Source organism: Camelina sativa, chromosome 17 (genome assembly GCF_030686135.1).
Source record: "Camelina sativa cultivar CO46 ecotype springtype chromosome 17, ASM3068613v1".
Classification (NCBI taxonomy): Eukaryota; Viridiplantae; Streptophyta; class Magnoliopsida; order Brassicales; family Brassicaceae; genus Camelina; species Camelina sativa.
In genome coordinates, this window is record NC_141896.1 from 21,823,721 (window position 1) to 21,838,771 (window position 15,051).

At 33.3% G+C, this 15,051-nt stretch overlaps 3 protein-coding genes and 1 pseudogene across 3 annotated transcripts; 1 reads left to right on the plus strand and 3 right to left on the minus strand.

Moving 5' to 3' along the window:
* Positions 1-1,475: 1,475 nt before the first annotated feature.
* Positions 1,476-1,802, minus strand: LOC147924168 (putative zinc transporter 10 pseudogene; annotated as a pseudogene).
* Positions 1,803-2,957: 1,155 nt separating this feature from the next.
* LOC104757520 (uncharacterized) lies at positions 2,958-5,133 on the minus strand. Its single transcript, XM_010480265.2, has 2 exons — positions 5,022-5,133; positions 2,958-3,772 (listed from the first exon to the last, which is right to left on the minus strand). The coding sequence occupies exons 1-2, from the start codon at positions 5,077-5,079 to the stop codon at positions 3,030-3,032; spliced, it is 801 nt and encodes a 266-aa protein (XP_010478567.2). The 5' UTR covers positions 5,080-5,133; the 3' UTR covers positions 2,958-3,029.
* Positions 5,134-5,907: 774 nt separating this feature from the next.
* Positions 5,908-9,137, plus strand: LOC147924169 (uncharacterized). Its single transcript, XM_087493913.1, has 2 exons — positions 5,908-8,399; positions 8,485-9,137. Exons 1-2 carry the CDS (start codon positions 7,851-7,853, stop codon positions 8,827-8,829), a joined length of 894 nt encoding a protein of 297 aa, XP_087350039.1. The 5' UTR covers positions 5,908-7,850; the 3' UTR covers positions 8,830-9,137.
* A 2,409-nt stretch (positions 9,138-11,546) lies between these two features.
* LOC104757522 (putative zinc transporter 10) lies at positions 11,547-13,250 on the minus strand. Its single transcript, XM_010480268.2, has 3 exons — positions 12,536-13,250; positions 12,099-12,248; positions 11,547-11,974 (listed from the first exon to the last, which is right to left on the minus strand). Exons 1-3 carry the CDS (start codon positions 13,193-13,195, stop codon positions 11,669-11,671), a joined length of 1,116 nt encoding a protein of 371 aa, XP_010478570.1. The 5' UTR covers positions 13,196-13,250; the 3' UTR covers positions 11,547-11,668.
* Between the last annotated feature and the right edge of the window lie 1,801 nt (positions 13,251-15,051).

Below are 15,051 nucleotides of genomic sequence, written 5' to 3' on the forward strand. Positions count from 1 at the left end.
AAACACTGGAATACTGTGAAGTGGATTTTGAAATATCTTCGAGGGACTTCTGATTTGAAGCTTACTTTTGGAGGTGATAATGCATTGCTTGTTATTTATACTGATTCTAATTTATCATGAGATGTTGATTCTAGTAGTTCTACTTCGGGTTACTTGGTAACATTTGCGGGTGCAGCTGTTTCATGGCAGTCAAGATCGCAAAAGTGTGTTGCACTTACTACCACTGAAGCTGAGTTCATAGCTGCAACTGAAGCTTGTGAGGAGTTGTTGTGGATGAAAGGTTTTTGTGAAGATATCGGTTTCAAGCAGAATAAGTATGTGATGTTTTGTGATAGTCAAAGCGCAATTTGTCTCGGAAAGAACTCTACATTTCATTTGCGTTCTAAGCACATTAATAGGAGGTATCATTGGATACGTGATGTGGTTGCTTCTAAAAAAGTAGAACTTGAAAAGATTCATACGGATGATAATGGAGCTGATATGATGACAAAGTCATTGCCAAGGGGGAAGCTTGAAGTTTGTCGAGGGATAGCCGGGATGGCTGTTTCCTCGACCTAGTCGGAGGGGGAGTTTGTTGGGTTTTCCTCCTAGTGGAGAAACCATTTGGGTTTGGTTAACCAAACCTTAAATTGGGCCATTATATTAGTTCATGAGATTAATATTGGGCTTTAGGTTATGAGACACTATATAAACACTTTTAACCTGATTATTGACATAAGGAAAAATAGAGAGAAGAGAGTTGATTTTTGGATCTAGAGAAGAAGAGAAAAACAAAACCTTTAGGGTTTGGTGTTTTGCACGTTTGGACATTCAGACGAGCTCCGATCTGGCTGATTTTTGGAGGGTAGCTTCGCGACTCAGTGTTCTACATATTTGGCGGTGGAGATCTTGTTTCAACGGTTGGTTTGTGATAAATCTGAGTTTTAGCATGGCTGGTCGTGTCTAGAATTTCTAGATTTTTCTGCAGCATCTGTCGTGAGTGTTTTTTAGATCCAACGGTGAGATCTTCTCGGTTTGAGCTGAAATTTTGCAGAGTCGTTCTTGAAGGATTTGTACGGTGGAGATCTGAATAGGTTGCCGGAATCTTAGTGAATCTAGGGTCGTTTGGAACTGCATATTTTTTACCTTTTTTTGTTCTCTCTCTTGTATTGTTTTCTTATTGAGATTGCTACTTGTAGCCTTAGTCTCTGGAGAGGACGTGGTTGTACTCAAATACATTGGTGATAGTGGAATTTTGAGTAGACTACGGTCCCGTGGGTTTTACTCCTCGCATTGGGGAGGTTTTCCATGTATAATTATGTGTCTCGTTTATTTTAAGCTTTGAAGTTTTTGCTACCAAGATTATTATATTTTCCTCACAGGTTCACATAAGTTAGGGTGAAACTTTATTCCGCTGCGCAACTGTGCATTGTTTCCCCAACAACTTGTGCCAGGGGTCATCGTTAAGACAATGAGATGAGAGCATTTCGAAAGAATCATGCAAACACATGGATGAAACCAGTCGCGAGGATGATTCCAGAGGCGAACGACCTGACAATGAGGAAGAGAGATTTATCCGGTTGGAAGGCGGAAACTGAATGAGCAAAGAACGGGAGGCAAACGCCAATTAGGCTGGTTGTGAGGATTGAGAAGATTGCTATGAGTTTGAGATCAAATGCTCTGGTTTTGTCGGTACATGTGTTGTCAGACTCGGGTTTGCACTCTTTGTCGGATTCGGACAGAGCTCCTGGGAAATGGGAGATGGAGATGATGAGGAGGAAAACGCTTATGGCCGCAGAGAAAGTGACAGGAGATTTAGCCATCATGATCTCTTACTTTGTTTTCTCTGGAAGTTTAAGCAGTGGCGGACCTACGTTAAGGATGGTGGTGGCAAGTGCCACCAGTAACTTTGAAATATCTAAAAAAATTTACACTAAACAAAGTTATTTAAGTGGCAAAGTGGTTTAAGTTTGCTTTAAAAACCCTTGAGGTAAGGGGTTCGATTAACATGTACAACGAACTGCCCCCACTAATATTTTATGCTGGTTCCGCCCCTAAGTTTAAGTATGGAATAGATAAGATTTTGTCTTCGTCTTATATAAGGGGAATAGGCTTAAGGACTCTTCTCAATCAAAGAGAGTGTCGAAATTACTTACTAATCAGTGTCTACATGTTATCTTATTGAATTATACAACGTCTCGAGTATTTTAGACTAGGCCTAGGTCTGTTCTCGATATATTTCATATAATGTATTAATGTCATATATATTTCCCAGACCCCACTTAAAAAAAAGAAGATCGTGATAGTTAAAACTAGTACTATGAATTATGAATGATTTAAATTGATGAAGAAATTTGCACTTTCGGTTTCTGTAGTTTGTTTTTGACCTTTTGTGAGGAGAGCGAATCTTATAGCTTAGCCAAACCTCTTGTATTTTTTTGTGGTCTGCGGATTAACACAAAAAACAAAGTTTCAGCGTAAGTGGGCCTGGTCCAATGTCATTATACAACAACTTTGCCGTTCTATCATATGTATCGAGAGGATGTGTACGTAAACGTAATAGATGCTAAAGCACAAAAAAGAATCTAACCGATGCGATTGTTAAACCAATAGAGGCCCTCTTTGTAAACAAGGTTTACTTCGTTTTCTCTTTCTGATTGTGTTTCCCTTGTGTATGTGTGTGTTGGACTTTACAGTGGGGTTTCTATGTACTGCTTCTTAGGTACTTGGTTTTTTTGCATTTTTGTGTAGTGTATCCAGGGACATTACAATGATTTGTATGCATGAGATTGTAAATTTGGTTTAATATGTAAAATCGTTTGCATTATACATTTTAAGATATTCGATTAAAATGCATCCATATACACACCACAAGTTATAAATATTATTCGCAGATTTTCATGTGTCTAAACCAATTTTTGGTTTATACGATTGATTAAGCATTGTCAAATAGAAATCGATCATATCACTATATCAGATTAAAATAGACAATTATGTTGACCTTTTTTATTAATATTATTATATGAAGAAAATATATATTCGGGTTACATCTAGTTTAAAAAGTCATAATCATTCATTGAAGGAGTAGGAGCTTTAGCTTTAGGACACTTGCAATGACATTTATTCATACGTCCTTTATGGTCCATACATTCTTTGATGAGTACTTCTTCTTCTAAATCTATCATTGAAGGGGAAGGACTAGGAGGGCATTTACCCATATGTCCTTTATGGTCCATGCATTGGTTGTAAGCTCCTTCTGAATCCATCATTATTGAAGCAGAAGGAGAAGGAGTATGAGCTTTATGCTTTGGACACTTGCAATGACATTTGATTTTATGTCCCTCATTGTCCATACATACGTTGTTGAGTGTTTTTTCTGAGACTATCATCGAAGGAGAAGGAGTAGGAGATTTATGACATTTGCCTTTTTTATTAGCCCCTTCTTCTGAATCTATCATAGAAGGAGAAGGAGTAGGAGATTTATGACATTCGTTTTTTTTATTGACCTCATCTTCTGAATCTATCATTGAAGGAGAAGGAGTAGGAGATTTATGACATTTGCCTTTTTTATTGACCCCATCTTCTGAATCTATCATCGAAGGAGAAGGAGTAGGAGATTTATGACATTTGACTTTTTTATTTACCCCATCTTCTGAATCTATCATTGAAGGAGAAGGATTAGGAGGACATTTGTTGACTCCTTCTTTTGCATCTATCATTGAAGGGGAAGGATTAGGAGAACATTTTCCTATACATCCTTTGCCTTCCCTGGCCTCAATTATTATGTTTTGACCTTCAATTTATTTTAAGAAAAACAAACATGTCAAATTAATTAGTATACTACATATCTATATATACGTTTTTGGAAACATTTATGAAATAAATCCTCAAGTGTAAACTTATTTACAATCATGCCATTAGCATTAAATATTTTTAGTTTTAATTTATAAATATGATTTAATTATATTTCTCTCTCTTATAAAGGCCCAAGTCCATTAGCATCAAACTAATACTTTTAAGAATAACAAAAGATTTAACATATTTTTATGTTTTTTGGATTGACAATTCCTATGATATAAGCTTCCCGATTTTTTAAACAATTAATCCCCCCCCCTAATCGCAACTTTCCTAAACAATTGGAATCACTACCTAACCATTATCATTAAAGGCTCTTATATACTTTAAGTTAACAAAACTCACTTAGAATAAACTCTGACTATGTAAAGTAATGTACGCCAACGTAAAAACATTTAGATGGTTCATTTGATCTACCAGATCCTATAGTGTATAATTTCATGTTTTAAATGCATTTACTAAATTAAAAATAAAAATATAACATGTAAATGTAAAAATTTCTTGTGGGTTACTAAAGTAATTTAAGTAAATACTAAATTAAATGCTTATGCAAAAGAATTGTTTTAGAATAATTTTAGTTTTGAATATCACGGTTATATAGTAGGACAAATTTTGGGATGATATATATATATATATATATATATATATATAAATTAAAATACTATTAATATGGTGTTTATCTTATTATTATTTTATTAACACCATTAATATTAGAATATTAAAAAATTTAATTAAATTACGCTTATGTAAACAAAAATGTCATGCAATAAATCACAGATTAAATCCTAAAATTAACAATCTAAATACAATTATAAGATTTCAAACACTAAATAAAATCAACAAACAATTATAGCTTCAAATTTAAAAGTTTTGGGTCAAAAAAATATTACTCCGCAGTATACCACGGATGAAAATCTAGTGTTTCTAAAAATTAGAGTAGTTAGAAACATTAAATCAAATATTGTAGGTAACATCGTGACATAGAAGAATCCTCAAAATATTAAATTCATGAATATAATGGAAACATAAAATCTAAGGGAAAATCTTCAAAATGGTAGATTTTATCACAAACTACTAAACATAAATTACAATTCCACACAATTCGTATAATTGCTCAAATTATGCAAAATCTTGGAACCACTTCACCATTAAAATGAATTACCAATGAAAAATTCACGTTTACTTACAAGAGAAGAGCAACAAGAGGGAGAGAAGAAAAGCCATCATAAAGGAAAGGTTGGTCATAGCTAAATAATGTTTGTATAATTGTATCTGAATGCTGCTGGATGAGTTAGGTTTAGTGAGAAAACTAGCTAGTCTTGAGTTCAATTATATAGGGGATGGAAAAACAGCTTTTCACTTTAATTGAAAATTTACATTAAATTTGATATTTTATTTACAATAGATCTTCATTATTATTTTTAATCATGAAATTTATTTTAATGATAAAATCCAAGATACAGAACCTATTTTTACACAAATAAAATCATGACATTTATGTAATGATCCAATCCAAGATACAGAACCTATTTTTTCACAAACAAAACTACTACAATATATATCTTAAAATTGTGGTTTACCTTTTCCATCAGGCCTTTTGGGCATTAATTTATATATGAAACTTTTTATCTTTAATTTATTTGAAAAAATACTTTAATTTAGTATTATATTTTACCAATACAGAATAGACTTTTTCCTTTGGTTACAACTCTTTTTCTTGTTTAATATATAGAGAACATTACAAGAAAACAGGACATTTACGACTACGATTGGCGACTAAACCCGTGGTCACCAAATTTAGTGACTATATAACGACTGTTTAACCACTACTTTACAACTGCTAAAAATTAGTCGTAAGTTAGTTGGTTGTTACCGATTGAAATGAGTAGTTGGTTCAGTAGTCGTTAATTAGCAACAACTTTACGACTGAAAGACAAGAAAGTAATTTTGTCAGCTAATAGTAGCTAATTTGGCGACTACATGGGAACTACTGCAGCGAGTCGTTAATTTTGCTACTAATATACGACTACATCTGTTAGTCGGCCATTTGGCGACTACTAACCGACTAATGAGGTGAGTCGTAAACATGTCGGCCAAAAAGAAACACGTTTTATTCGTTTGTGGGGTTGGTAAGCTTTGTTTTTTTGCGACTGTTAGTTTGAGTCACATCACAGTCGTTAAATAGTCGGTAAGTAGTCGCCAAAAAAACTCTATATATACCAGACCTTCGTTTCTTATTTCATTCACACCACAAGCAAGAGCATTAATAAGAAACAAATCGAGAGTGAGAAAAAGAAAATTCGAGAGTGAGAAAAAAAAATCGAGAGTGAGAAAAAAATAACGAGAGTCAGAGATCTTTAATAATGGCGGGAAGTTCTAATTAGAGTCATTTTCGGGAGTGGATGTAGAAGAGGCTTGATGAAGTGACGGGAAATTTCACGGAAGAGTTCAGCACCGGGGTAGAGGATTTCATGGCTTTTGCGAATAGTCAGCGTTTAGCACAAAATAATGGTGGTAAGTTTCACTGCCCTTGTGATAAGTGCAAAAATGGTAGGCGTCTTCCGGGGGGTACAATTTGGAATCATCTTTTTTGCTATGGGTTTATGCCAGATTATTATGTTTGGTATAAATATGGGGAAGAAATTAATATGAGCATAGGAACGAGTTATGTAGATCCGACGTTTATAAGTGGGAATGAAGAAGTGGGTAATGTGGTAGGAGATAGATATGTGGATATGGTGAATGATGCATTTTGTTATAACATAAGTTTAGATGATAATTATCATCAAGATAATTATCATCAAGATGGTAGTTATCAGAATGTCGAGGAACCGGTACTTAACCATTCCAAGAAATTCTACGACTTGTTAGAAGGTGCAAAAATCCATTATATGATGGTTGTCATGAAGGCACTCACAATTATCCCTAGCTGCTAGAGTCAAGCAAAATAAGGCAGATTATAATATGAGTGAAAAGTTAGTTGATTCGGTTTGTGAAATATTGACTGATTATTTACCAGAAGGAAACTAAGCTACTGGTTCACATTATGAGACAGAAAAATTGATGCGCAATTTAGGCCTCCCATATCATACAATTGGTGTTTGTATTAACAATTGTATGATATATTGGAAAGATGACAAAAGAAAGATAAATGTTTGTTTTGTGGTGCACAAAGATGGAAGCCTCGGGAGGGCTGACGTAGAACCAAAGTACCATATAGTCGTATATGGTATCTGCCTATTGCTGATAGATTGAAGCGAATGTATCAAAGCCACAAGACTGCAGCTGCAATGAGATGGCATGCCGAGCACCAAACAAAGGAGGGAGAAATGAATAATCCTTCTGATGCAGCGGAGTGGAGGTATTTTCAAGAACAAAATCCTCATTTTGCCGAAGAACCCCGTAATGTGTATCTTGGATTATGTACTGATGGGTTCAATCCATTTGGGATGTCTCGAAATCATTCTTTATGGTCTGTGATCTTCACGCCATATAATCTACCCCCTGGTATGTGCATGAATACCGAGTATTTGTTTCTTACAATTCTGAATTTTGGGCCAAATCATCCGCGAGCTAGTCTCGATATATTTCTCCAACCTCTTATTGAGGAGTTAAAAAAGTTGTGGTCTACTGGAGTTGATGTGTATGATGTGCCCTTGAGTCAAAATTTTAATCTAAAAGCAGCGCTGATGTGGACGATCAGCGATTTCCCGGCGTATGGCATGTTATCTGGATGGACAACACATGGTAAATTGTCTTGTCCTGTTTGCATGGACGATACAAAGTCTTTTTATCTACCTAATGGAAGGAAGACATGTTGGTTTGATTGTCACCGGAGATTTCTTCCTCATGGTCATCCTTTTAGGCAGAATAAAAAAGACTTCTTAAAAGGTAAAGACGCTATGAGAGAGTAACCATCTGAGTCTTTGACCGGTGAGCAAATTTACTCTGAGAGATTGAATGGTGTGAATCCACCAAAAACGAAGGACGTCGGTGGAAATGGTCATGAAAAGAAGATGCCAGGATATGGGAAGCAACACAACTGGCACAAAGAAAGCATATTGTGGCAGCTGCCATACTGGAGGGACCTCAATCTACGACATAATATTGATGTGATGCATACAGAGAAGATTTTTTTGGACAACATCATGTATACTCTTATGCGTGTGAAGGGTAAATCAAAAGATACCATCATGTTAAGATTGGATTTAGTGAAGTTCTGTTCTCGGCCACACTTACATCTTGATAGTAGGGGTAAAGCACCTTTCCCGGCATATACATTGACAGACGAAGCCAGAACAAGCTTATTGGAATGTGTGAAACACTCAGTTAAATTCCCAGATGGTTATTCGTCAGACTTAGCTAGTTGTGTTGATATGGAAAATGGAAAGTTTTCAGGCATGAAGAGCCATACAAAGCCAGATGGTACGTATGTCGTTCGCAAGGCCGAGAAGATCTTTAAAACTTATGAGAAAAACTTACAAGCTAAGCTATCTGAGATCGAGTCAGATCCTTCACGAGTTCAGGAGCTCACAGCAGAAGATTATACGGCCATCTTTCTTCAGGTAAAGTTACATTTCTCACAATCTATATTAAAGAGTCTTTAACTTTATAATTCTCTATTTACAGTTTCACCCTTTCTTTTCTCAGTCCACTGAGAAGGATTCACGAGGTAATATTTTTGGGCTCGGAAGCCTCAAGGATCATCTTCAGGATCTTCTCAATGGCAACAGCTATCATCAACAAGGAAAGTCGTCATCGTTTGTAGCATTACAAGAGCAAATGAAGGAAGCTCATCGTATCATTGAAGAACAAGTTGCCTATAATACAAAACGTGAAGAGATTGCTGCTTGTGAAGCAGAACATTCCAAAGTTGTGGCTGATCAAAAAAATAAGATAGAGCGCTTGGAAAAGTTCATGCGCAAACTTGATCCGGCCTTTGTCGAATTCCATGAGTCTGAATCAAGTGATGCATCCATCGACTCTCCTACATAAAGAGCATCTCCTCCTTAGGTTAATTCTTAGGCTACTTATCTCTCTCTATTTCTTACTCTAATGAACTTGGCAGTTTGGGATGATGTGTTGTTCCTTGTCACTTAAGAGAATCATAGTTTTAGGATTTATCATTCTGGTTCTCTCTTTTGGTTGTTTTAAATATGGTTCTCTCTTTTTGTTATTGCTAATGAGGTGTACTAATTACAATTATGGTTAACTTTTGGTCATTAAAAATGCAAATTTTAGGGCTTTCTTTTATTATAAATTCGAATTATAAACAAAACAAAAAAAAAGATTCTGGTTTTTAATCCCTATAGTCTTCAAATAGTCATTAAATCTGGCTTTACATAGTCGCAACACAGTCATCAAATAGTCGCAACACAATCTTCAAATAATCGTCACATAGTCGCTACATTTAACGACTATATCACAACTATTCTCAAACTAATTTCCTTCACATCGCATTAATCGTTAAACTGTCATCAAATAGTCGTAAATGTTTACTGACTACTTTACGACTACATGTACACTACGACTGCTCACAGTTTTATTAATCGTAACATCGTCACCAAACAGTCGTCAAAAGTTACGACTACGTGGATTAGTCGTAAAGGAGTCGCTATTTACCGACTAATTTACGACTGAATTTCTTACCGACTAACGTTTTACGACAACAGTGATTAGTCGTAACGTAGTCGTAATATATGAATTAGGGACTACTAAGCGACTATTAGTGCAGTCGTAAATTGCATGTTTTCTTGTAGTGGAAGACTTTATTTTCAGTTATAAGTCTCATAAAACAAAAGTATTATAGTAATCTACAGTTTTTAAAATTGTGTTTTACTGTTTTATATATATTTAAAAACAGTTTTTAATTAATTTGTATGAAAATATACTTGATTTAAAAATGGTAAAAAGGCAAAAGTAAGTAAAGTTGTTGATTAAAAAAAAAAGACAAAAGTATATTTCTCGCTTCTGCTATAATTCATATCTAAAATTTTACTTGAAACCTCGAGCCCAAGATGAATATATGAAGTTATGAACTCCTCCAGAAATCCAGTAAAAAAAACCATTCATGATCCATCCACCAAAAACATTGATCATATTGGAATTTTTAGATTTTTGAAGATCACATACCATACTCAAGATTTGGATGGCTTCACTTAAAAATAAAATTTAACATATCTAAATCCATAGACGACCTAAGAACAAGGATTGCATCGATTCAAAATAATTGCACCTCTTAAGAATGTTTTTATCATTCATTTGTTAGATATAGTTAACAACTGGTTTATAATGAATTACTTAAATGAGACATTATTCTTTCAAAACAGCTGATTTTATTAGAAAAGTTGTCGATGGATACAAAGTGCTTAATAACTCATTGATAGTCGATTATAACAATGAAGATTTTAACATAATTTAATTTGGGCAGTTGGGCACATTTTGGCCTGGTTTACGACACGCACATTTATCATTTATGCAACATGCCCTACGATAATCAGAGCATAACATGCTTCCACACTCGAGGTATGTATCGCATATTCCTCCATGATTCACATCGATGGTTTCTGTATTCATCGCTGGTAATGATAGACACTTGCAAGTTCCATTGTCGCAGTATCCTAATACTGGGCCTCTCTGACAAGATTGTAAGCCGTGACACTCAGAGTTTACGTCGCATCGCTTCGCCTTTGCAAGATCTTCTCCTGCATAATATGAATAATGTGTTAGTTCAAACAGTAAAACAAATGAGATCGACTTCTCTTTCATACGAAAAACTTATATATGTTCTCACACAAGCCTTAAGATGCATCTAAAACATATAGATAGATTTCAATTGCATACAATTTTTTTTATCCAAGTTTCTTTTAACAATATAGTTATATGTTATTTTTTACTAACTAAAGTGAGAAATGAAAAATATAATACTTACGAAAGACAACGAAAAGAAGAGTAACAAATAAAAACAGCTTTAACGAGACATTCTTCATTTTTTAAGTATATGTATTTTTTTCTCTTTGCTTTCAATGGTGAAACTAAGCTATTCCTTATCTCTATTTATATATAGTGACATTTAGCAATAAAAGCTAATATATAATTGGAGATTTCTTTCTAAATATTAAATTCTAATTGGAGATTTAAACTTTATATTAGCTTTCTTTATTAAAATATAGACAAAATCTACTAAAATAATAAAATAAAAGCTAATCTATAATTGGAGATTTCTTCTTAAACTTTAGTAAAGAAATCTCCAATTATATATTAGCTTTTATTTTATTATTTTAGTAGATTTTGTCTCCATTTAGCAATAAAAGCTAAAATAATAATATATAACTGGAGATTTCTTTCTTTCGCTACTTAAATTTTAAATTTTATATTTTTATCTAGAAAATATTTTATTATTTTAAACTATGACTATTTACTATTCTTAAACGTAAATAGATTCTTTACTATTGTAAAAAAAAAAAAAAATTGGATGGTGGAGATGCTAGATATCGAACGATTAAATACCATCTATTGATTTATTTAAATATTAGTAATTTACATGAAGTTTCATATTAATATAACATCCTAGATTCATTTTACGTTTTGATTCTGTTTATAACTATGGTATTCTAAACGTACGTAACTTACTTAAAACGTATGTAATATGGTGGATTATATTAGTATCATTGTTATGTCGCTATTCAAATTCAACTCCGCATCCGCATAACTTAGATAAGATAGTTTTATTTACATTATTAGCTATTACACAAGATATATGTAATATGTGCCCATTATTTGATGTGCAAAAGATAGAAAAAAAGTCAATACATCTATTTGTAAGCTCCACTCATTAAGCCCACTTGGCCATGACGGACATGCCACCAGCACCAAGCAAAACGGCGGCATATGACTTTAGTTGAAGCTTGATGCTCCTCTGCATTTTTGGACCCATAAAATCGGCAGCTAGAAGGTCGACTAAAGCCATGTAGATGAGTAATCCAGCCGAGGAAGCGTTGAGCAACCCAACTGTTATAAGCGAATCAGGGCTATTCTCTTTGTATGTTTTAGATAATGCCATCCCTAGAGCCACTCCAAAAGGCGTCGTCACCGCGAAAAAGAATGCCATCACCGCCTTTTTAACCCACCCGTACTCCGCCTACATATATATGTACTACCAAGTTCTCATCATATGATTTCCATATCAATTCTTTCAAAAGCAAAACTATTTTTAAAGAAATGAAACCAGAATGGATAGGAGTAAAAGGAAAGGAGGAATTCACCTGGAGGATGCAACCACCGAGACCCATGCCTTCGAACATTTGGTGGAAGCAAAGAGCAGCAACGAGACCTTTGATGGTGCAAGTATTGTTAGTGGCTCCTACTGATAGTCCTATCACTATCGAGTGTACCACTATTCCTAGCTCCAATACCTGTTCCATTTCATTCATTTTAGTTACTCACCTATCAAATCATAATTAGTTTACATGGTTGTCACTAAAAAAAGGATGAATCATATATAATTAGTGGAATAAATTTAAACAAAAACTGACATATATAGCCTTCCTATGTGAATCATCAATTTCGATCACTTGTAGAACTAAGTTATAAATTTTCCACTTTTACCACAAGTTTATAAGTTAAAATCAAGTTTAGAGTTAATTATGTAAAGTTTGAAGAAAAATAGAAAATAACGAGATCAGTGAACGGGGGTACTAACGATTGCAATCACACGATACCGTAGAAGCTGTAAATAAGAACCAAGCTCCTTATCATTCTCTCCATGACTATGACTATGACTATGACCATGACCATGACCATGACCATGGCCATGAGGAGATGTCACTTGCCCCATCTCTTGGTCAGGAGTTTCAGCTGATGCCACGTCAGCACGTAGATCTTTCCTTCCTGACTTGGTGAAGACGCTGGTGGTAATAGAGTCAACCATGAGTGTGAACACTGCGGAGATCATGGCAACAAATCCGGTGAAAGGAAACTTGTGCCAGGGGTTATCGTTAAGGCAAGGAGATGAAAGCATGTCGAAAGAATCAGGCAAAACGTGCATGAAACCAGTGGAGAGGATGATTCCGGAGGCGAAAGATTTGACGATGAGGAAGTGAGATTTCTCGGGTTGGAAAGCCGGAACTGACCGGGCAAAGAACGGGAGGCAAACACCGATTAGACTGGTGATAAGGATTGAGAAGATGGAGATGAGTTTGAGATCTAATGCTTTCTTTTTGTCGATACATTTGCTATTGGATTCGGATTCGCACACTTTGGCAGATTGAGAGAGAGCTCCAGGGAAATGGGAGATGGAAAGGACGAGAAAGATAGCTATGGCGGCATAGATATTGACAGGAGAGTTAGTCATCATTCTCATTGTTTCTTATGGATTTGTTTTGAGTTTGGTACAAAGTATACTTTGTCTTAATCTTCTTATAAGAGAAGACTAAGCCTTGATCTCAATCAAAGTAAGTGTCGACATTACTAATAAATGTCAACATGTATTGTTAAGAAAATACTGAAATACACAACCAAGTCCAATTAACTTATTCTAGCCAAGGGGCAAGAGGCATGTTCTCGACACACACCTGATTTATTTTAATAGGTTCTCACTTACAGAAATTAAATAAATCATACTAGTTACGTAGTTCTTGGATAAAGGATCAAGAAATACAGTTTCATGATAATCACCAAAAATTTAATTTAGATAAAATAAACTAGATATTCACCCGCGGTACACCGGATGACTATTTTTTTAATAAAAATAAAATGTTATTTGTTTTGTAGATTAATTATATATATAACTAATATTTAATTTGTATTTTTTAAATGTACAACTTCACAAATATATATATATATATATATATTTATCTTTACAAATATATATATATTAGTTAGTGTAGAAAGTATTTTGTTTGAGGTTTATTGTTTTATATTATAAGAAATAGGAACTATAACATATAATTAGATAAGTATTGATTTATAGAAGGAAAATAATGTGTGTGCTTATAGAAATAATTCCTATTGTTTTGTATAATTAGAAATTTAATATTAATTAAATTAATTATAAACTTAATACTTAATGTTAAAGGGAGTAATTCCTATTCTTTTGGAAATTTTATTAGGATGGAAAATCTTGTTTTCCAAAATTAAAATTTAATTTTAATTACCAAAAATTCGGATATTTCCTTAATTACTGAGATTGATCTTACCAAATAATATTTTAAAAGGAATATTTAGTGATTCAGTTAAATCTTTGACAACGAATATTTAAGTTACCAAATCTGACTAAATTGCTTGATTTCCGATATTATAATATTTCCCTAACGAAATTATAGTAATTAATTATGAGTAGTATATATGGAAAGAATTAAAAACGCAGAAATTATATATATGTAAAGTTGTAAACTAATTTACAGAAAATGTGTACTGTATATCATACATCGACTAAATATTTTGGAATATGGTTCATAATCACTATAAATATGTGACTAAAAATGTTTTGAGTACAAATGAGCAGGAAGCTTGATTTATCAGGTATCCAAATTTAACAGTTTAATTTGGTTATATATTTGAGAATATTTAAACTTTTAAAAAGTAAACATATTATAATATATTTACGTTTTTTTTAAAGTTTAAGATATTATAAATATTTAAATTTTTATAGAATGTTTAAATTATTATAAATATTTGAACTCCGTCGAAAGTTTAAAATAGTATAATATATTTAAAGTCTATAAAATATTTAAGTAATATTAATATTTTTACTCTTCAAAATTTTAAAATATAAAAAAAAGTTTGAGTTAAACCCGTTAAAACATGTATTTTTATTAAACTATAAATTAAGCCATGGAAGCGGGGTGTGTTTATCCTCTTACAAAATTACTATCCGATATTGCGGATTGTCTATTCTCTTACAAAACTACTATCTACTATTGTGGTATGTCTGTTTCCGTGAAAAGTTACATTTTACAAACTACTTACTCTATTAGGATTTTCAGTTTACTGTATAACCCAAATATACAAATAAACACTATATAAATAAATAAAAAAAAGTCAAAAAAAACTATATTACAAAAATACAAATTACAAAAAAAAAAATAACTAACAAAATATATAATCCCGTGTTGTAGCACGGGTATATCACCTAGTACTAGAATATGACATGTGCTAAAGCACATGTTTAAATTCTTTCCATTTGTATATTTGGTAATTTTTATTTAAAATATTATA